The 21704-nt window shown below is 47.7% G+C and overlaps 3 protein-coding genes across 6 annotated transcripts; 1 reads left to right on the top strand and 2 right to left on the bottom strand.

Moving 5' to 3' along the window:
- Positions 1-15800, top strand: LOC110129338 (uncharacterized). Of its 4 annotated transcripts, none has more exons than XM_070465485.1 (18): positions 1-322; positions 695-760; positions 1255-1386; positions 3628-5203; positions 5666-6601; positions 7186-7263; positions 7507-7612; positions 8132-8218; positions 8300-8416; positions 10982-11115; positions 12179-12387; positions 12461-12544; positions 13507-13560; positions 13655-13706; positions 13778-13848; positions 14242-14406; positions 15196-15354; positions 15437-15800. In XM_070465485.1, the coding sequence occupies exons 9-18, from the start codon at positions 8325-8327 to the stop codon at positions 15680-15682; spliced, it is 1266 nt and encodes a 421-aa protein (XP_070321586.1). In that variant the 5' UTR covers positions 1-322; positions 695-760; positions 1255-1386; positions 3628-5203; positions 5666-6601; positions 7186-7263; positions 7507-7612; positions 8132-8218; positions 8300-8324; the 3' UTR covers positions 15683-15800. The 4 variants fall into 4 exon arrangements, with proteins under 4 accessions (XP_070321586.1, XP_070321588.1, XP_070321585.1 ...); XM_070465487.1 differs by having other exon boundaries at positions 1-760; positions 3628-3913; positions 5135-5203; XM_070465484.1 differs by having other exon boundaries at positions 1-760; positions 5666-5955; positions 6133-6601.
- A 1062-nt stretch (positions 15801-16862) lies between these two features.
- On the bottom strand, positions 16863-18767 carry SLC35A4 (solute carrier family 35 member A4). Its single transcript, XM_070465488.1, has one exon. The coding sequence runs from the start codon at positions 18763-18765 to the stop codon at positions 17791-17793; it is 975 nt and encodes a 324-aa protein (XP_070321589.1). The 5' UTR covers positions 18766-18767; the 3' UTR covers positions 16863-17790.
- Positions 18768-19192: 425 nt separating this feature from the next.
- Positions 19193-21645, bottom strand: LOC110129343 (SLC35A4 upstream open reading frame protein). The gene is made up of 3 exons (XM_020880675.2): positions 21496-21645; positions 20002-20100; positions 19193-19392 (listed from the first exon to the last, which is right to left on the bottom strand). The coding sequence occupies exons 1-3, from the start codon at positions 21508-21510 to the stop codon at positions 19195-19197; spliced, it is 312 nt and encodes a 103-aa protein (XP_020736334.1). The 5' UTR covers positions 21511-21645; the 3' UTR covers positions 19193-19194.
- Between the last annotated feature and the right edge of the window lie 59 nt (positions 21646-21704).

Raw genomic sequence — 21704 nt, 5'->3', positions numbered from 1 at the left:
CATGTCAATAGTTTTCCCAATACCATTGTTTGAAAAGACATTGAATGGTCTTGGCACCCTTGTTGAAAATCATTTGACCATGTAGTTCAGGTTTTATATCTGGGCTCTCTAATCAATGGTGGTGGTAGTGGTTTAGTCATTAACTTGTGTCTTTTGCAACCCCATGGACTGTAACCTGCCAGGTTCCTCTGTCCATGGGATTTCTCAGGCAAGACTATTGGAGTGGGTTGCCATTCCCTTCTCCAGGGCTCTTTTCAATGCTACTGGTCAATATATCTGTCTTCATGCCAGTACCATGCTGTTTGGTTACATCTGTAATAAGGTATGAAATCAGGATGTGTGAGCTCTCTAATTTTATTCTTCTTTTCAAGATTTCTTTGACTTCTTGGGGTTCCTTAAGAGTCCATATGAATATTAGGATGGATTTTTCTATTTCTGCAAAAAAAAAAGCCATTAGGTTTTGATAAGAATTTAATTAAATCTGTAGATTGCTTTGGAGAGTGTTGATATCCTAATAATATTGTCTTCCAATCCATGAACATGGGATGATTTTCTATCCACTTGTATCTTTTTTCATTCTTTCAGCAATTTTTGTAGTTTTCACTGTACATGTCTTTTCATCTCTTTAATTTCCAAGTATTTTATTTTTTGATGCTATTTTAAATGGAATTGTTTTTCTTAATTTCCTTTTCAGACTGTTCATTGTTAGTGTGTAGAAACTGCTGAATTGAAACAAACAGACTGCTGGGACTTTTATCAGGTACTCTTGTACTTATTTTGGCTATGCTGGGTCATCATTACTGCATGCAGGTTTTCTCTAGCTGTGGTGAGCTGTCTACTCTCCAGTTACAGAGCACGGGTTCAGTAGTTGCAGCACATGGACTCAGTAGTTGTGGTAGACAGACTTGCTTTGCAGCATGTGGGATCTTCCCAAACCAGAGATCAAATGTGTGTCCCCTGCATTGCAAGGCAGATTCCTAACCACTGAACCACCAGGGATGCCCTAGGTACTCTTAGCTACTAAATAAGCAGATATGTGTCAATCAGTGCAAAATACAATAAAGATTTGTTAAAACAGAACAGTAGACTTTGTTTCAATGACTATAGAAAGGAGTTGGTTTTGTTTTTCTACACATCTGGTCTGGCAGCAAGTTGTATTATACATTTAAAGCAATACATGCCCTGAAAGCTTATATTTTCAGTTGTGTACTGAAATCAGAGACCATCTTTTTTTTTTCTCTCTCTTTTTATTAGAGTCATGCAAAGGAAATGGCAACCCACTCCAGTGTTCTTGCCTGGAGAATCCCAGGGACGGGGGAGCCTGGTGGGCTGACGTCTATGGGGTCACACAAAGTCGGACACGACTGAAGCGACTTAGCAGCAGCAGCAGTGAGTATGAAGTAGTACCTAATTGTTTTTGATTTGCATTTCTTTAATGACCAAGGATTTTGAGCATCCTTTCATATGCTTGTTGAGCTTCTTTGAATAAATAATATCTATTCAAATTCTTTGCCTAGTTTTAATTTTGTTTATCTTTTTGCATTTCACTGATGTATAATGATGTTAAGCATCTTTTACTGCATATATCTACTTTGGAGAGATAGCTATCCAAATCTCTTCCTCATTTTTTTCTTGAGTGGTTTGTCTTTTTGTTGCTGAGTTGTAGGAACTTTCTATATATCTTGGATACTAGATCACTGTCAGACATATAATTTACAAATATTTTCTCCAATTTTGTTGGTTGTTTTTCATATTTTGATGCACAAACGTTTTTAACTTTGATGAAGTTCAGTTTATCATGTTTTCTTTTGTTGTGCTTGCTTTTGGTACCATATTTGAGAATTCACTGCTAGATTATGTCATGAGGATTAATTTCTCTATTTTCTTCTATGAGTTTTATAGTTTTAACTCTTAAATTTATGAAATTGATCAATTTGAGTTAATTTTTGCGTATGGTCTGAAGTAAGGGTCCCGTTTCATTCATCTGTATCTGGATATCCAGGTGTACCAGTGTCATTTATTAAAAAGATTAATCCTTCTAAAGTAGGAGATAGATGACCCCAGGCTGAACAGTTTCTCTCCTGTGGACAGAAACTCCATAAAGCAGGATGATGGAAGAGGCTGGGCTCTGCCCAGATAAGTGATAAAAGACCACATGTTCCTAAAGTTAAGGAAACCTCCCTGCCTACACATGTGCAGAAAGGCTCCTTGGAGGTCAAAAAAGATGGGGTGTCACCTCATAGTAAGTGAGGCAATCAGCCACAGGCCTCTTCACTAGAATCCAACTTGGCTAAGAGATGCACATGCACACAGAGGAGGACCCTGAGATATACCAAATATGGGCTCAGAACCAGGCACATCAAAGTGATTGGCCAAAGAAAACTTGGAAGAAATGCCCCATAAAAGTGATTCAAACCACGATGAGGGTTCGACTCTCTCTGAGCCTACCCATGGGTCTATCCACATGTGTTATACTCTTTTTTGTCCCAATAAACTCTTGTTTCACTACTTTCCATCTTTGTGGGCATTCTTTTCTGCAAAGTCAAAAAGTTAGGGCTTTGTCACTGACCACCGGTCTAGTGGCTAGGATCCAGTACCCTGACTGCTTAGACCTGACCTCTATCTCTGGTCAGGGAACTGACGCCCCACCTCAGGCTGCTGCAAGCAGAGGTCAGCCAAGATCATTTCCTCACTGAATGTTCTTGACGTCTTTGTCAAATCAGTTGTCCATAGAAACATGGGTTTATTTCTGGACCCTTACTGCTCTTTGACTAATCTCTGCTTTTACGCCAGTACCACAGCATACTGTTCCACTACTCTTGCTTCACAGTAAGTTTTGAAATCAGGAAGTATGAGTCCTCCAACTTTGTTCTTCTTTTATAAGATTGTTCTGACTATTCAGCATCTGTTGACATCCATACGACTTTAGAAGGAGGAACAGTGGCTGAGAGTGAAGGAATGAAGGAACTCCAATATTACACTAACTCCAATATTACACTAACACTCCAATATTACACTAACACAGAGAAAACGATGGCCTGTCCTTTAGTTCAGTTATACCAGATGTCAGAGGGTGAAGCCATCTAATCCTGAGACCACTTTTGCTTTTGGAACCTGCCAAGATTGAGAAGACAGTAAATCTGGTTGGCCCTGCTGTGGGTGACATTTTGGAAGTAAAATATAATGACAGGCTGAACTAATTACACCTTATTTTCACATAACAGCTGGTGGTGGTTTAGTCTCTAAGTCGTGTCCGACTTTTGCGACCCCATAGACTGTAGACCACAAGGCTCCTCTGTCCATGGGATTTCCCAGCCAACCATACTGGAGTGGGTTGCCATTTTCTTCTCAACGAGACCTTCCAGACACAGGGATTGAATCTAGGTCTCCAGTACTGCACGTGGTCTTCTCCACTGCAGGCAGATTCTTCACTGACTGAGCTACCAGGGAAGCCCACATAACAGCTACACAATGAAATATAATAACAGGCATTGTTTGTAAGCATACAGTATCAGTGATGATAGGCAAATATATGGGAAAATACAAGCCTCCTATGCCCACCCCAAAATGATTCCTCCAAAGGTTAGGCATATTCATCTTGATACTATTGCTCCACCTGTTATACAGATGTACACCGAATACTCCAATACTTTGGCCACCTGATGTGAAGAACTGCTCACTGGAAAAGACCCTGATCCTGGGAAAGATTGAAGGTGGGAGAAGAAGGGGAAGACAGAGGATGAGATGGTTGGATGGTATCACCGACTCAATGGACATGAGTTTGAGTAAACTCTGGGAGTTGGTGATGGACAGGGAGGCCTGGCATGCTGCAGTCCATGGGGTCACAAAGAGTTGGACACAACTGAGCGACTGAACTGAACAAACTGAACACGGAATATAGATGGTCAGACAGGTATGATTCTTTTGGCTGTAAGAGATCCTTGGTGAAAAACCAGAGTGGTTTGTGATATAATGAAGAACATATCTGGTCTTCGTCTCCAGTTACTGGCACAAAGCTTCAAAAACCTTTGTAATTCCTAAGCAATAGGAATCTCTCTGTTATGCTAATAAGATAACTGCCCGCAGGGTCCCTAGATAGCTTCAGGATGGAGGAGGTTGCTCACCAGAAAAAAGAAAAAAAAAAAGACTATTCAGGGACTTTCCTTGGCAGTGTAGTGATTAAAACTCTGAGCTTCCACTGCAGGGTGCACAGGTTGGATCCCTAGTAAAGGAATTAAGATCTCGCAGGCCACAAGTGCAACCAAAAAAAAATAAAAATTGCAGATGAAAGGGCTGGAGTTGGATTCAGTCATATAATTTATGATTTAATTAATCATGACTCATTGAAAAATGCTGAACAATGAGGCTTAGGGAGCTTCCTGGTTGGTGAACATACTGATGTACTGGGAAGGCATACCCTCACGCCATAGAAACAGGAGATCCTTCACTCAGAACCCTTCCAGGCCTTGTCTGATGTTGACTTAAAAAGTGACTGAGCACAGCAGAGCTGAGTTCTGTAAGTCATTCTATCAAAGTATGGAAGCTGCAGAAGAAGCGTCTGAAGTTAGGGCAGTCTTACTGCAACTGTGTCCTCACCTGTGAAGTTTGGCCAGACTCTGGGGCTCTCGTAACAGAAGCAATTTAATGGAACATGATTCAATCACAGAAAGGAAAGAGGCACTGATAGAAGTGTTAGGTAGTTAGAATAGGAAACAGGAGTCCAGAATGGCGGTGGCTAAAAGACAAGGAAGGGAAAACCCGCGAAAATGGAACAAAGGAAGGTCCGAGGACCGGAGTGAGGACCTCAGGTAGAACAAACAGCACTCCTGGCCAGCCCTATTTACATAGGGCAGGCCCAGGGGGTAGGAAAAGACATGTAAAAAGAGGCACCAAAGGGCCGGGGGTCTCTCTGTCTCCCGCGCACTGGAGCGCTCCCCCACTCTCTTCTCTTTGCGTCTTTTGATCAGCATTCCCTCATGCCTTGAGGATGTATTTTCCTGCTATTTTCTAAATAAAATAGAGCTGTAACATGGAGCTGTAACACTGATCTGTCTAAGAGCTATAACACGGTCTGTTCGAGACCTATGACACACCGAGGTCTCTAACGTCCATCGCTGCAAATTTTGGCTGACAGGAGACAGATGAACCGAGGAGCATTCACTCGCCTGACAGATGCTACAAGCCAGTCACAAAAAGAACACATGTGAGTCCACTTATATGAAATGTCCAAAAATAGGCAAACCTAGAGAGACAGAAAGTAGATGAGTGATTGTTTAAGGGTCAGCATAGGGTGGGGGGTAATGAGGTTACAGTAAAGGAAATTGACTTTCTTTATAAAGGGATGGAAATGTTTTAAAATTAACTGTGGTGATAGTTATACATGTCTGCAAACTTACCAAAAACCATTGAAACACACACTTTAAATGGATGAATTACATGGTATATGAATTACCTCTCAATAAAGCTATCATTTTTTTTAAAAAGAGTGGTTATCTTTTATAAATACATACTGAAATAGCTATGTGTGAAATATAAAGTGTCTGGGATATGCTTCAGAAGAATCCACTAGGGGTGGAAAGGGGAACAGAAGAAATAAGACTGGCCGTTAAGTTGATAATGGCTGAAGCTGAGTGCTTGGAGTTTCATTAAACTATTCTCTTCACAGTTAATGTCTGAAAATTTCATAAGAGGAAGAAAAAAATTCCACGCAACAGTCTGACTCACTCAGAAAATAGAGGACCGTCTCTCCTTATTGTTTAGAGGCCCCGCCCAGAGCCCTCAGGTCGGGGAGATGAATTATTGAGGGGAATCTGAGAGGTACAGAAGCCATGGAGTGTGGAGAGGTGATGGGCACAGGGGCTGCTTTGGGCCAGGGCCCCTCAGCCTCCGCAGCCCTCACTGACAACCCACAGGCCCGGTTGACAGTGGTGGTGGAAGTAGAGCGGACAAGATCTGGTAAGAAGCCCCCACACATTCATCTCAGAAGTAACACAGCCTGGGAGAGCCTCCTGGGAGAGGGGGAGGGCAAGGCCATCTCACTAGGAAACTGAGGCAAAGGTTGAGGGCAAGACTCGGGGGTCCTGGGAGCTCAGTTTCCCCCAGGAGTGTTGACATGAAGTCTACCTGTCTCAGGCCCCAAGGAGACCTGCTGCCCTATGCTCCTTCTGGAGGGGGCCAAGAGCATCTGCCTATTTCGGCCTGGGCCTGTGGAGAGTCAGGTAGCTATGGGCTGGGCTGGGGTGTGTGTGAAGATGGGAGTGACACTGTTGACTCCTATCCTGCTCACAGGAACAACGCATCACCTTTGATAGAGTCCTGGGTTCTGATGCCGCTCAGGTACGGGGTTCTGATAGGGTGATGGGAGGTGGTTGGGAGCACTCAGAACCCTTGATCCTGGGGTGCTGAGTGCTTCTGAAGCTCTTTGCTCAGGGCGGGCTGGGTCAGGGCGCCTGAGTTGGGGGTGTGCCTGTGTCTCCGGCAGGAGGCAGAGCAGGAGCTGCTAGCACGAGTCCGGCCCACACTGGGCTCAGTGGGCCGAGGGTACAGTGTGGCCCTGCTGCTTCGGGGTCGGGAAACAGAGGCGCCCCGGCTCGTGCCTCAGGTGAGTCCCAGAGAAGGCATCAGGCATAGCTGTTTCGAGACTCACATGTTGCCTCCTCCAGGAGACCTCCAAGAACTTTCCCCTCCCCACCCTAGTGGACTAGATGTCCCTCCTCAGGGCTCCTATAGCGCCCCAGAGTCCATACAGGTTGTTTTGCCTGCATCAGTCATGAAGCTATTGAGAGGTCAGGGAAGGTGGGTGGCTGGGGTACATAGGGTGAAGGTCAGGGAGGGGTGATGTGCAAACATCAAATACTCAGGCAAATCTAATTTTCACTGTTCTTAGTAATATTGATAATAAAGTTGAAAGTTTTGTTTTTAGGCTTCATCAGAATGCCCCCAAACTAAAATAATTGCCTCAAAATCTTGTCATGAGCCCCTGCCCTTGCAAACATCAGGTCCCACTGAAAATATCTGCTCACTTGTCTGGCTTCCTGTGAACCATGAGCCCTGGGGCTATTTTTGTCTTGACCACCCTGTCCACGGCATCTAGCACAGGGTCAGGCATAGACTTCGCCCTCGGGAAATGTTGAAAAAAAAATTAATCCTTTCTCAATCTGCACTGGACCCCTTTCTCCACTTCAGCTGCTACAGATGCTGTTTGAAGAAGCTCTGCCCCTCAAGGGCTCTGACGCTGTGCTTAGCACTCTTAGCCTGGTACAGGTGAGACCCTGGGGAAGGGGAAACCTGGGGAGCCAAGGCCATGGTGATGCTGCCATAGTGCCTGAGACTCGAGGGCAACCTGAAGTGCTTGAGTCTCTGCTGCTCACCAGTGTTGGCTTGCCTTGCTGGGCGCTCCTTTTTTCTGCCTGAAATGGCTGAATTCTGGTGTCCTGCTTGGCTCACAGGGCCCCAGTGGGACAGTCATGTGAGCCAAAGTCTGAGCAAACATTTGGTTTGTAACAGCTGTCGTGCTTGTGTGATCTCAGCTCAGCGCCAGTGGGAGGAGCCGGGACCTGCTGACTCCAGGGGCAGGGAACATATCTGTGCTGGATGTGGCTCCTCTGGGCTTGTGAGTGTCCAGGGCCCAGTGAGGTCTGAGAGCGCTTATCTTAAGGCAGGGCTAACACCCCAAACTAAGTTGTTGGAGGCTTCTCCCCACTACCACTCCAAGGAAGAGAGGCTCTGAACTAGGGGTCATGCTTACAGGGCCTGGATTTGCCCCCAGGACTCCCTCTCACAGTCTTCCCTTCATCCCTCTCACTCTTCTCTCCACCCCATCCACTTACACCTCCTCAACTCTGTCATCCCCATTCCAGATGATCTGAGCATCTCACTGAGCAGAACTCCAGTTTATCCATCTATAAAACGAGAGCAGTCCCAACTACCTTGTTTCCCACACTGGGCAGATAAAAGGAGAAAAATATAAGATCATAAGGATGAGAGGCTTCTAGGAGAAATACTGAGCTTGGAGCCTTGGGGATGATTCTTACAGGCTCTAGGGATGCTCATGGGCTCCCCATCCAGAGGTTCTGGGGGCTGGACAGAACCCTTGTGCTTAGGAGCTGAGTTCCACCTTCCCTTCCTCCAGGGTGGTGGAAAATGCCAGTGAAGTGGAGGTATCTGATTCAAGAGCTGCCTCAGAGCTGTACTTGCGGGCTGCATGTGGAGAAGGCAGGTGAGGACAGGAGGACACCTGTCACCCCACCCCACCCTCACCCCCTGGTCATTTGGCCTGATCCTATGATCTCCATCACAGGAGCTGCTCTCTGCTCACTGTCACCATGTCCTGCCTGGGGTCTGACCCTCCTGAGGGGCCTGGGACCCAGGGCATGTGGCAAGGAGCCTTGCGGATCCTGCAGCTTCCAGGAGAAGTGTAAGTCTCATGGAGGTTTTTAATAGCTTTAGGGAAGGGTTGGGGAGGGGGTGGCTGAAATATGGATGTATAGGCCCAGGGCAGCATCAGAGTCTCCTCTTTCCCTCACCTCTGACATGTGCAAGGATTTGCTCCTTTTAGTATTTCTTGTAAAGCAGGTCTACTAGCAATGAACTTCCTCAAATTTTTTGTTTATCTGGGCATATCTTATTTCTCGCCAGATGTAGAAAATTTAGTTGACAGTTTTTTTTTTCCTTTCAACATTTTAACTATGTTATCCCACTGCCTTCTGGGATCCATGGTTTCTAATGAGAAACTGGTTTTAAATCTTATTGAAGATCCTTTGTGCATAGTAAGTCTTTCATAAGTTTGGGGTAATTTTGGAGCTTTATTTCTTCAAATATTCTTTCTACCCTTTTCTCTTTTTCTTCTACCTCTGGGACTCCCATTATGTATATGTGTGTACACTTGATGGCAGCCAACAGGTCTCTCAGGTTCATTTTCCTTTTTTTTTTTTCTTTCTGCTCCTCAGACTGGATAATTTTATTTGACCTGTCTTGGAGAAGGAAATGGCAACCCACTCCAGTATTTGTGCCTGGGAAATCCCATGGATAGAAATGTTTGGCAGGCTACAGTCCATGGGGTCACACAAGAGTCAGATATGACTTAACAACTAAACCACCACAACCACACCCAGAATTGCTCAAATCTGCCCTCTAGTGAATTTTAAATTTCAGTTATTGTACTTTTCAGCTCCAGAATTTCTACTTGGTTCCTTTTTATAATTTCTATCCTATTGATAATCACTGAGACATCATTTTCTTGATTGAGTTTTCTGAAAATATCTAGGACAGTTGATTTAAATTCTTTGTCTACTGAATCCAGTGTCTGCTTCCTCAGGAGCAGTTTTTATTTGTTTCTTTTTCTTTTTTTCTTGTGAGTGAGCCATATTTTCTTACTTACATTCCTAATAATTTTTTTTCTGGAAACTGGCCAATTTGAGTATTTTTGTGAAGACTATATTATTTACTGTGCTGGTCCCTTAAGTCTCCATTCTTTTTCCTCAGTGCTCTGGCATTTTATATATGATAACCTGGTAACTGTGAACGTTGGATTCTCCCTCCTTTCCAGGGTTTGACTTGTTGCTTATTGTGGGCATCAGCCACCCATTTATTTAGTTACTTTTCCAAACAATTTTTGCAAAGACTGTATTCCTTGCAGTCACTGAAATCTTCATTCTGCTATCTCAGTGCTTAGCCAATGACACAGAATTCCCTAACCTCCAAGAATGCACCCCCACCTCAGAAAGAAGATAGGAAAGGGAGGAAAACGGAGAAGGAGGAGAGGAAGGGGAAAGGGAATGAGGAGAGAGGAATGAAAGGAAGCAGGAAGTGGGGAGGAAGATAGGAGAAAAAAGGAAGAAAGACAAAGAAAAAAAATCTCTAGGTTTCTACACACTGACTTTGTGTTGGGTCACTCCTTCAATGCTTAGCCAGGCTATTTACAGCTCTGCCTTAGCTTCACATCCTGCTTGCACTCAGCCCTAAATCAGCCAGAGGTGAAAGCCTATGGTCGTCTCAGGTCTTTTCTCACCATGCACACTGCCTTGGACACTTGTGTGACTTTCTAGGTCCCCTAGTACACACGGCAACTTTTCAAAAACTTTTATTCCCCCCAAATTTCACTACCCAACTTTTTTGTCTAGTCTTTTCATGTGTCTACTACTTGCCCTGTTATTTTTTTCTTGTTCTTTCATCTCTCAAAGTCTGGAGGGACCACCTTCTGACAAAGCTCCTCTGCCCCAATAAAATTCTAAGAAAAGTGAAACAAAGGGAAACTCCTTTTGACAGTCCTTTGTGTGAAACCCAGACAGTCAAAACAAACACAATTCCTTGAGAACGAGATCTACTCTGCTCCTTTCAGAACCAGGTACCGCCATCAGAAATGTGGGCTGTACTGGGGAGAAGGTTGGGGCTACAGTAACTTAAAAACACCACAAAGATCTCTTACCATAGTTAAGTTGCCTTTCTCCTGGTTAAACTTCACTTGATTGCTGTAAACCTTTGACTAACTCCTAGAGTTCCAGTAAGGTTGATTCTGATCATTTTTTTGCCAGATGCTTCTGAGGAGGGACAAAGCCCTATATTCCCTATTCTGCCATTTTTGTTAATGTCACCTTGTTTTGCCATTTTAAAATTGGGTTGCATTTTTATGTATGTGTGTATTTCCCCCCTGCAATGGAAGCACACAGTTCTAACCACTGAACCACCAGGGAATTCCCCAAGTTGTACTTTTTTTACTGAAGTGTAAGAGTTCTTTATATTTTCTGGATACAAGTCCCTTGTCAAATATGCAATTAAATTCTTTTTTACCATGAGGATGTATTATTTGTGTAATTTAAAAATAATGAAATAAAGATTTATACAAGGTCACAAATCTGTCTGGTGGTACACAAAAGTGACTGGAAATAGTCAACCTTTCATCAGAGTGTGATCTGGGCCAGTTCTCTCTCCATCTACCAGTGGCCAACTCCTTTCTTCCTACCTCCCTCCCTCCCTCTGGCAGAGACTGTCCCCTGCTGCAGGTACTGGCTGGCAATGTGGCTGGTGAGGAGGTGGAGGGCTCTCTGACCTGGATTGTCTCATGGCTTCTGGAAGGAAACAACTACAGTAGCCTTCTTCTTCGCCTGGATCCTCAAGGTGACTTGGGGTAGGATGTGGTTTCTTCGGGAAGCTCTAGGATCTGGCATTAACTGTCACTCAACCAGTTGCAGCCCCAACCCTAGCAAGCCCAGAAAGGGATGGGGGGGTCAGGATTCAGAAAAGTTCCAGAAGGGTCCAGCTGCCAAAGTCTGGAAAGGCAGGGCCAACTGTAAAAGCCTCACCCTTTCAGTGGCCTTCAATGGTGTATCAAGCATTTTTATGCTGACTTAAACCTCTGATTATTACCACAACCTCATGAGGCAGATCAAATCTATGGGTGAGGAAAGGAAGACAGGTTTAATTTATAAATGAGGATCAGAGACGGGGAGGTGCTTGCCTGTTTTCACACACTCTTTAAAAGATCAAGACTCTGTGAAATATGATGTCAGAGATATGGAAGGGGTCAAGTGGAGGGTATAGAACAAACAAGAACTTAAGTTGATAATTGTTGAACCTGGATGATAAGAGAATGGACCTCCCAGACTCTGCATATGTCTGAAATTTTCCACTAATAAGAGTAAACAAAACAAACAAACAAAAAAGTCTGGTGCTCTGTCTCCAAAATCAACAGACATACATTCATTTGGCCAACATATTCCCAGGCCTCACCCTATGTCAGGCCCTGTGGAATGAGGAAAATAAGTTGGGGCAGTTCACATTCTCAAGGACAAATCAGGGAGTAATAGAAGTGTGTTTATGTACAGACCAGTTTGGGATCATGGTTAAGGGCATAGGCTTTAGTGTCAGACAGAACCAGGATTGAGTTTCAGCTTTGCCACTCACCAGGAAGTTGTTTGATTTCTGAGCTCCAGCTGCCTTATCTGGAAAATGTGGAGGGAGGCAGAGTAAATCAGAGTTGCTGTCTCATTGGAGCATTGTGTGGATAAAAGGAGACAATTCACAGAAAGCCTTAGCACAGTACCATCAAACACATGTAAAAGCCTGATAGATGTTAGCTATTTTCATGAACAATACTCTTAATAAAAATTAAAAGTATTACAAGCAGTGTGCTTTGAATCTCAGAGGAAGGAGAGATTCATTGTGTGTCTCCCCTTACTAGGCAGCCCCCTGAGCTTGTTCCAGTCTGCTTTGTTGGGGGCTGCAGGAAGGAGGAGGAAGGTGAAACATGTGAGGCCCACCCTGTGGAATGCAGTAGAAGAGGCCCGGGCCCGCCGAGCTGGTCTGAAGAGCCTGCGATCAGGCCTCCTTGGGGACGCCCTGACAGACAGTGGGCTCAGCCAGCTGGGCAGGGCACTGCGGGAGCTGCATGTGAGCAAGGTGAGGCCTGGGGGGTGCCTGAGCCAGCAGTGGCCAGAGCCTGCCCAGAATCCTTTCTCTGTAGGTGGTAAAAGCCTGGAGCCAGCGTTGGGGAAGCTGGATGCTCAAAGCAGTCAAAACTGAGGCTGTGGGGCTCCCAGAACCACAGGTACAGCTTCTCATCCAAACTCTTAGGAGCCCTATTGATGTCTGCTGCCTTATTCTGTCTATAGAGCACTGTGAGGCAGCCCTTCCTTCATTCATTAATGTTCTCATTCTCAAACATTTACACTGATCACTATGTACTGGGCATAACATCATGCAGGCCCTGGAAAATCCCTCATGGGGTTTACAATCCTTTGGAGAGAAACTATTACTCTGTGATCAGTGCTCTGAAGGGCTGATCCGAAGGGTTCTATGCAGGCATGTAAGTTAGTCTTGGCAAGAGAGGGAAGGTGATCTCATGGAAACTTGAAACCTGAAGGAAGTGACTAGCAAAGATGAATGAAAGACATCCCAGGCAGAGAAAATAAGAGGAAAAGTCTCAGAGGTAAGTCCTTGGTCTCTTTGGGGAACAGCAAGCAGCTCAATCTGGTGGAGGATACAGTTTGAGGAAGAAAGTCCAGGGAGAAGGATTGGTGAGTGAAGCAGGGGCCTGGTCATGCAGGTCTCTGTAAATATATTGAGATGTTTGGACTTTGCCTTGAAGGTCAAGGGGAAGCCACAATTTATTCTAAACAGGGATGACAATACTGCTCCCACTTTTCAGCAAATGGAAACTCAGAGAAGTGATGTGAGTAATCCAAAGTCTCTAGGGTCATCAAAGGCAGCAGAGGTGCAGACATCCAAGTCTTAAGATCCAGAATAGTGCTTTCATTCTCTTAGGATGCATGGCCTCCCTTGGGCAGAAGGTGGCACTGTCTTCCATGATTTGTCACAGGGTGACTAGAAAGTAGCCTCTGTCCAACTTCTCCTGGTCCTTCCCTTTTCATAATTACTTAGTACTCATTTTTTTACAGCCCTGGGCCTTGGGGATTAGGCTTATAAACTCCAGGTTATTGAACAGAGCTGGCCACTGCTTAGTGCTTTGGGTGCCTTTTCTCATTTAATGCTCTCTACAACTTTTATCAGCTCCACTTCATGGACAAGAAAACGGAGGCTCAAAAGACTAGCCAGCTGCTTGAGGTCATATAGCTAAGAAAAGGGGGTGGGGTGGGGCTGGGACCCTGATCCTTGGAAGAAAGGTACAGACTTCTCACTCATAATATATTCTCAGCAGGCGACACATTCAACAGCAAGCCCCAGCCCAGGTCTCCAGAAGGAGCCTCAAGGTGAAGCTGGTGCTTGGGGTGGAGCTGGAGGTCTTCTCCATCTTTGGTTACTTAACTGAATTCTCCTCCAGTGGCAGGAAGAACAGCATCTATAGGACCTGATCTCCACCAAATGAACCCACTCAGGGGCTCTGAGGAACAGGTAGTAACACCCCATGTACCCCAGAACAACTGGAAGTAAAGAGTCACAGAGAGCCAATAATATGTCTCCTGCTTACCTTGTCCTAACATCAGGGAGAAATGCAGAGCTTCTGGCAAATAAAGGGCCTGTAGAGCTATTGGATTCCTAAGGATGGGCATGGGAAGGGGCTGTTTCCCTACTGGGGCTTGCATGGCACCTCTTGGCAGAAATCAGTATCTCTCCTCCTCCCTCACAGCCTGAGTCTCTGTCCAGGGCACAGGTTGACAGCTAGCCTCCTGATGTCACTCTAGGGGCTGCCCTGGCAATGGGGCTCTGCTGGACAGGTTGGGCCCTTTGTCCCAAGACTGTGTGCACACATGGGCTTCTGGCTGAGCCTAGATCGATGTCATGTAGGCCCAGCAGACCCCGGACGTGGCCCTGCACTTCTTCCTGGCTCAGGCCCAGAGGCACAGACTGCGAGGGCAGCACCAAGCGTGGATCCAAGAGGCGCTGAAGCACATGGAACAGGACGACGAGGTGGTGGCGGGTGACCAGGTCAAAGGTCTGGTGGCTGAGGAGGTGAGGAGGGCCCAGTAGGGGACTTAAGGCTCCTTCTAACCTGGCCAGGCAGGGGGCTAGGGGCTGGGGGCTGGGATCTAGCATCAAAGACTGGGTGACACCCTCTCTCATGGCCCTCACTGCTTTGTGGGGGACACATGAGGCAATTCTCAGTGCTAAGTGCTGTGAAAGAGGGAGTTAGTGACTCACTGGAACAAAGAGGTGTACCTGGACCAGGCTGGAATGGAGCAGAGATGGCATCTAAGCTGAGGCTTAAACAACAAACAAATCAGCCAGAGAAATGCACTAGATTTAGATCCACAGGGCAGTTTGTGCTCATCACATAGAGGCATCCTGTAAATGTAACTTGTTTAAACAAGAAACAAAACATGTGTGCACAGAGGTGGGGTCAGGGGAGGTGGGAGACGTTTTGAGAAGAGAATTCCCTATGAGCGAAAGTCCAAAGGGAAGCAAAATGGTTCTGGGTGTTGTGTATTTTCCATCTGGCTGGAGCCTGGCAGTTGTGTGGTCAGAGGAAAAGCTAGAGACCAGCTGGTGTCAACACTCTGCATTTGGACTTTACACCAAGGACGATGGTGAACTGTAGAAAGGCATGTCATCTCAGTCCTGTCCCTCACTAGACATGTGAATTTGAGCAAGTTAGGTCACTTCTCTGACCCACTGTTTCCAAATCTATAAAATGGCAACTACCTCAAAGGTTATCATTAGCTCAATTAAACCATAATATAATGTAGAGCCGAGCCTGGCACACACGCTGCACTCCACAGAAAGCATGTGTTATCACTGAAGGACTACAAGGAGAGGCAGAGATGGCACCGGGAGCAGACAGTGCTGAGATGTCGGCTGGAGGCCCTTCAGGCAGAACGGGATGCCGCAGAGCAGGACCTGACAGCCCTCTATGACCTACATGTGCAGGCTGCCCGGGCTCAGACATGCCATGTGCTGCAGGTCAGTTGGGAGAGACAGAGGGCAGGTCTTGAGCTGGTCCCAAGGCTACCTGACTGATGGGAAGCTTGGAATCTGGGCACAGGTATTTCGAGCCTGGCGGGGGCTGTGCGAGGAGCAGGCCATGACTACAGAGCATCACTACCGCAGCCTGCTGGCTGGCATCTTGCAAGACTCCATCAGCTTGGCCACACAGAACCAGGAGCTCCAAGCCCAGAATAAGCAACTTCGGCAGACCGGGTTGGCAGCGGTAGTGCTGGATACCTGCCCTGAGGAGAAATCTGGTGATCAGGAACCCGAAAGGGGCACTTTCTTCTCTCCTCGTTTGTAAAGGTCCGAGAAGGGAGAGGAAGGTGGGATACAACAGCCAAGCTTACCTCTACTATAGATAAATAATCACATCACTAACCAGGGCGCATTGTGCCAGTCCATTAAATGCCTAATATCCCTTATTTGATTTAGAGATTTCCACTACCCTATATGGAGGTGCAGGAGACATGGGCTCCATCCCTGGGGGTCAGGAAGATCCCCTGGAGTTAGGAAATGACACAGAGGAGCCAGGGGGGTTACAGTCCACGGAGTCACAAACAGTCAGACACAACTGAGTGCACGAACACACACACACACACACTACCCTACATTGTAGTAGGTATCATCTGAGTCCCATTTCAGAGATAAGCCTACTAAGGCTAGGAGAGGTAAGTGACTGTTCAAGGACAGTCTGCTAATAAGTGCTGGAGCCAGAATTAACACTCACGCCTGGTTGTCTATAGTTCTACACTGCAGGCAGTAGTGGTTTACAAGTTGTAGTGTATATCAGAATCACCTAGGAAACTTACTGAAGAGAAAAAAAAATAAATAAAAAGATTCCCAAACCCCAATCCCTAAGATTCTGCTTCAGCAGGACTGGTTCCCCCCGCCCCAACCCCCCACAAACTTACCAGGTATTTTACCACAGGAGTGGGGCCTGACATGTTCCTCTGGAGCATGAGAACCAAAACCACCTTGAGTCCTAAGAGTTCTCTAGCCTACAGCTTGCAGTCTTCCTTACTGAGTCCCAAGACTCCTCACAAATTCTCTATGGCCCAAGTTTTGGCTTCCCTGGTAGCTCAGTGGTAAAGAATCTGCTTACCAATGCAGGAGACACAGATTCAATATTTGGGTTAAGAAGATCCCCTGGAGAAGGAAACAGCAATCTACCCCAATATTTTTGCCTGGGAAATCCCATGAACAGAGGAGCCTGGCAGGCTACAGTCTGTGGGCTCACAAAAGAACTGGATATGACTTAGCAACTAAACAAGTTTTGTACTTCAGAGAAATTTTCAAAGCTCTGTGCCAGAGAAAATTTGGCTCCACAGAGTTCTCAAAGGAAATTACCATGTTGGCAAGAACTGAGAAAGCAGCCTTTTCTCTTAATCTGTAAGTCACCCCAGGATTAAGACACTCAGGGCACCAAAGGAATGAATTATCTTTGAGAGGAGCTGTGCAACACAGAAGACACAGGACAATCATGACCAACTGTAGGAACCACCTACACCCCAGAGCACTTTATTAAGACCTTATTGCTTATGCAGTTAGACACTGATTGAGTTAAGCAAGTTTCCCTGTGCCTGGTCCCAGGTCACTCCATGTAGAGTTTCCCCAGGCAGATGGGAGCTGGGTCACTGCGAGGAAAAGGCAGGACCCAGAGAGGGAAGGACACCACCTCCGAGGAGCTCCAGAGGGGACAATGGGCCTTGAGAGAGCCCTTAGGGTGAGCAGAGAGATCAGGAGTGTAGACTCAAGCCAGGGCCCAGGGGCGACATTCCCTGAGATGAGTCAAGTCCCAGTCCTCTCTGAGGGTTCCAGAACAAAGGCTAGGTGTGGAGAGAGCAGGGGGTGTTACCTCCAAGCGCTGCTGGAGCTACAGGAGATGGCAGAGGCCTGGGTGATGGACACACACATAACCTCCGGCAACTGGGCTTTCCTATATGACACTGGGGGATGAGTTATGTTATGGGGGAGCCATGTACCATGGTTGGGCTGGAGCAGCCAGCACCAGGCCTGGGGAGCTATGGGTCTGCTGGGGTGACAACAGTAGGCAAGGAAAGCCAACTGCTGCCCACACCTCACTTTAAGCAACTGCATTCACGCAGGATGAAGCAGCATGCCTCCTCCATTAGCATAGGATAACTTCTCAGGCCTCTGAACGGATGCTCCCCTAATTTCTTAGTCTGGAAGAACTTGTGGGGGCGCAAGAGTTTCCTTAATCAAACCCAGCCTTCAAGTCTCCCAGGGATAACCTACCTCCAGAGACTAACGTGGCTGCTCTCACTTCCCCTGCTTTTCTCACAAGGCACTTGTTACAGGGCTGCTGAGGGGAGAGGTCAGCACTGGGAGGTGGCTCTGATGGTGGTCCCCAACCTACAGGTCAGGAGTCAGGGTAGAGGTGGTGAGGGGCTAGCGACTGCCGTAGTACAGGCGTACTGCCAGGCCGATGAGCAGTGTGGCCAGGAAGAAGGCAGCGGTGAGCTGAAGCCGCAGCAGGGCGGCTGACAGTACGGCATTGACCACTAGAGAGCAGGACACGACAAAGAGGCGTGTGATGCTGCTGCCGTGTTTCATGACGGCCGACATGAGCAGTCCATTCAGTGCCTGGCTCAGCACCACGAGCGCCGCCCATCCCGAGAAACCCTCCAGGAGGCCCGGGCCGGGGCCACCACCTGCATGCAGACCTAGGTTCAGGAGCACACCAAAAGTGTAGAGGAAGAGGTTTTGAAGGGCCAGTGGCAGCCGCTGCCGCTTCAGGAGCAGCTCTGTGTACACGGAGGACAAGCCGGAGATGAGGCAGTACAGGATGAGAAGCAGCAGTCCCAGTGGAGTGATGTGCAGGGGCATGGGGCTCGTGGCAGCTGCTGAACGGGGCCCGGGAAGGGTGGTCCCTGGGTCCTGGAGGCCCCCGGCTGCATAGCAGGCTCCTGCGGCCATCAGCAGCAGCAGCGCTAAGCCCTGGCGTGCAGAGAGGCGGTGTCGGAGGCAGAGGCAGTAGAACAGGGCTGTGCTTCCAATCTTGAGATTGCTCAGCACCTGGTAGGTGCTGGGGTCCATGTAACGTTGCAGGTAGATCACCAGGTTGTTGTTGGCGCCGTACAACAGGGCTGACAGTGCGAATGGGGCAGCCTGGCGCCAGGGTGGGGTCCCCTGGGGCCACGCTTGCCAGCCCACCAAGAGGGAGAGGGCACAGAGCAGCAGCTTGGTCAGTTCAGTCAGAAGTACAGCTGAGGAGGGTCGGAAGGGGACACGGCCATCCACGTGGCACAGTGCCAGCAATGGGGCATGGGCACCGTACATAGCAGTGGACAGGAGCAGCATCAGGGTCCAGCGGGCCTGCCTGGGACGGCCCAGGCCTGGCACACCCCCGTCCTCTACACTCATGCCCAAACTAGACCCTGGGTGGCCTGTGTAGCTAGCAAGGCGGGGGTAAGGTAGGGTGGGGGTTGTGACAGTTCAGGGAAAATCAAGTTACGGAGCTGGCTCCCAGGAGCAAGGAGCCTTGAGAGAGAATACTGAGAGTCAGAGTTAGCTGCAGACTCCACAGTAAGGGCTAGAAGAGGAAGGGTGGGTGGCTCTAGAAGCCATAATCTTGGGGCCAGTCCCATGGGGTTATGGAGGCAAGGGGTTCAGGGTGTTGGCTGATGAGTCACTGTCCAGTCTCTGCAGGAAAGGAAGCAAGGCTGAAGGTGGTGGGAAAGCTGGAGACAGCAAATGGGTGAAAGCCAGGGTGGCCAGATATGACATTCGTGGCTGAAGGCCTCCACCTGCTGCCCCCAGCTGCTCATCCTGCCTCCCTCATGGAATCCAGAGCTAGTCGGGCCCTTTGCGCAGTGATCGAAGATAGTCCCTCAATGTCTTCTCCACATTGGGCACAGCATATGCCTGAGCTACATATATGCCAGTGCAGGTGCCCACGGCAAAGCCCAATACTGCTGATGCCCTCAGTTTGGCCACCACATAGCCAGCCAGGAAGCCCTTGAGGAATGGGGAGGACAAGAATGAGGCATCCTGTGGAGGAAAATGTAGGAGAAAAGTCAGCTGGGCTTTCCTCTTCTCTACCTAGGAGCTACTCAAGCTGAGCTTAGCACATCACACTACCTACTCCTCCTTACTCTGGAAAGCTGTAGTATGCTCACCAAGGTTTTTCAAGATTCTGGGGCAGAAAAAGAACCTAGGAGTCATGACCACACAATGTCAGAACCCTGAGGTCCGAAAGCTCTAACCAGAGAAGCCCACTGAGAGAGAAGTCCCTGATGAATCTGAGCCCTGCCTGCTTCTCCAGTCTTATTTCCTAGCATGCTGCCCCTACTGCAGCCAGACCAAACTGCTTTCACCTCTCATGTTCATCATGCTACCTCCCACTATGAGGGTTTTGTCTGTGCTGTTCCACCTGCCTGGAATGTTCTCTCCTCCCCTCTTTACCCTGTTAACCCCTATTTAAGATTCCAGTTCAACTGCCATTTATAGGGAAACATTCCTCAGGGTCACAGAGAACAGGAACTCAATAAAAAACAACTTGCTGAATAAATCTCTATCACCCATACAAAAGCATATTGGATAATAAAGCCTAAGGAGGGTGGGGTGGTGATAGTAGGGAACAGGCACATCTTTCTTTACCTGGCCTACACCACTGTTGACTTCGTCTTCCACACGCTGCTGCAGGCGTTCCAGCTGGTTCTTGAGAAAAGCCAGATCCTTAAGCTTGGGAAGAGAATCCTAGGACAAAAAAGAGGCTGGCTTCAGAAGGCTGACAAAGCCCTCTACCCTGCTCAAGTCTGACGTGATAGTAGTAAAAGAAGAAAGGCATTGAAAAATAAAGAATTCACATGAGGGCCTGGGAAGGGATGACAGACGGGATCTGCACCGGTAACTTACAAACACTCTTACGGGAACTTTATACAGCAAGCAGCATATAGGGGAGGAGAAGGGATAGCTAGGGGACCTTTAGTTAGGTTTATCAGGCAAGCACCAGTCAATGAGTGAGTGTGTGTGCACTCTTAGTCTCTCAGTCGTGACTGACTCTTTAGACCCTATGAACTGTAGCCCTCCACGCTCCTCTGTCCACAGAGTTTTCCAGGCAAGAATTCTGCAGTGGGTTGCCATTTCCTTCTCTAGGGATCTTCTCCATCCAGGGATCGAACCCAAATCTCTGGCATCTCCTGCACTGGAATCTTTACCACTGGGCCTCCTGGGAAGCCCACTAGTGAGTATAAGCTACCTGTAAGTCTGTCTTGTCCAATGTGTTTGGACGCCTAACACAAGATCTGCAGGTACTTAGTAAATGTGTGCGTGGTGCTGAACTTCCAGATTAATGGTGGGTAATGGCCTGAGGCAGTTCCTTGGACAATTTGGGGGCAAACCTGATTTCTGCCTAGGCTTCTCCCCCTTCCTCCCTAAAGCCACCCCAAACGTAATGTGCGGATGTATGAGCTGGAGTTTGGTGAGGAGATAGGGAAGGTGGCTGTCTGCAGGAGCGTGAGTAAATGAATTCAGTGATTCTGGTCGCATGTAAGTATGAAATTAATAAGTGCCCAAGGAATGTGATCGAAAGGGATGTGTTTCTGTGGTCTGGAAACTTCCCGTCTCTAGAAGGAAAATTTCGGAGGCTAAGGAATGGAGTAGAATTAGGAGTGTCTGCAAGTAACTTAGGAAGCGCTATGGTCCAAGAGTGGAAGGTAGGGGGACACCTGGGAAAATCCCTGGCTTTACTTGACTGGCGTAATGCTCTGCCAGCCCACTTCCCATTACTGAGGCAGCTGACAGGAGTAACTTCCCTTGTGGGCTTCTCTTGTGGCTCAGCTGGTAAAGAATCCTACTGCAGTGCGGGAGACCTGGGTTCGATCCCTGGGTTGGGAAGATCCCTTGGAGACGGGGATACCCAGAACGGCTACCCACTCCAGTATTCTGGCCTGGAGAATTCCATGAACTCTACAGTCCATGGGGTCGCGAAGAGTCGGACACGACTGAGCAACTTTCACAGGATTAAAAGTTTGCCCCCAGGAGAAACAAGGGGCACCCTCATCCAGGAGCCGTTCCAACTGGCGCCTCTCCCCAGAACTAAAAAGGTGTGAAGCCCACCCCAGACTGCACACAATCCTCTGGTCCACTCACCTTGTCATCCGCCATCTTCCCTGCAGAACTTGTTGCGCAGGCGCAGCACCGCCTCCCTCCTGGCAAACACTACTACCATCTTTACTGAGGGCACAGGTACTTCCGGGGCATTTCAGGAAAAGGTGAAGGCGCTTTCCTGACGCCCCCCTTTTCGCAGATACTACCACGTGACCTCTCTCATTGAGCAGCACCCCCAGCCGCGCCAGGCT

The sequence above is a fragment of the Odocoileus virginianus genome, chromosome 3, assembly GCF_023699985.2.
Source record: "Odocoileus virginianus isolate 20LAN1187 ecotype Illinois chromosome 3, Ovbor_1.2, whole genome shotgun sequence".
NCBI classification, from domain to species: Eukaryota; Metazoa; Chordata; class Mammalia; order Artiodactyla; family Cervidae; genus Odocoileus; species Odocoileus virginianus.
The sequence above is the reverse complement of the archived record's forward strand: the minus strand, read 5'-3'. Positions and strand labels throughout refer to the sequence as shown.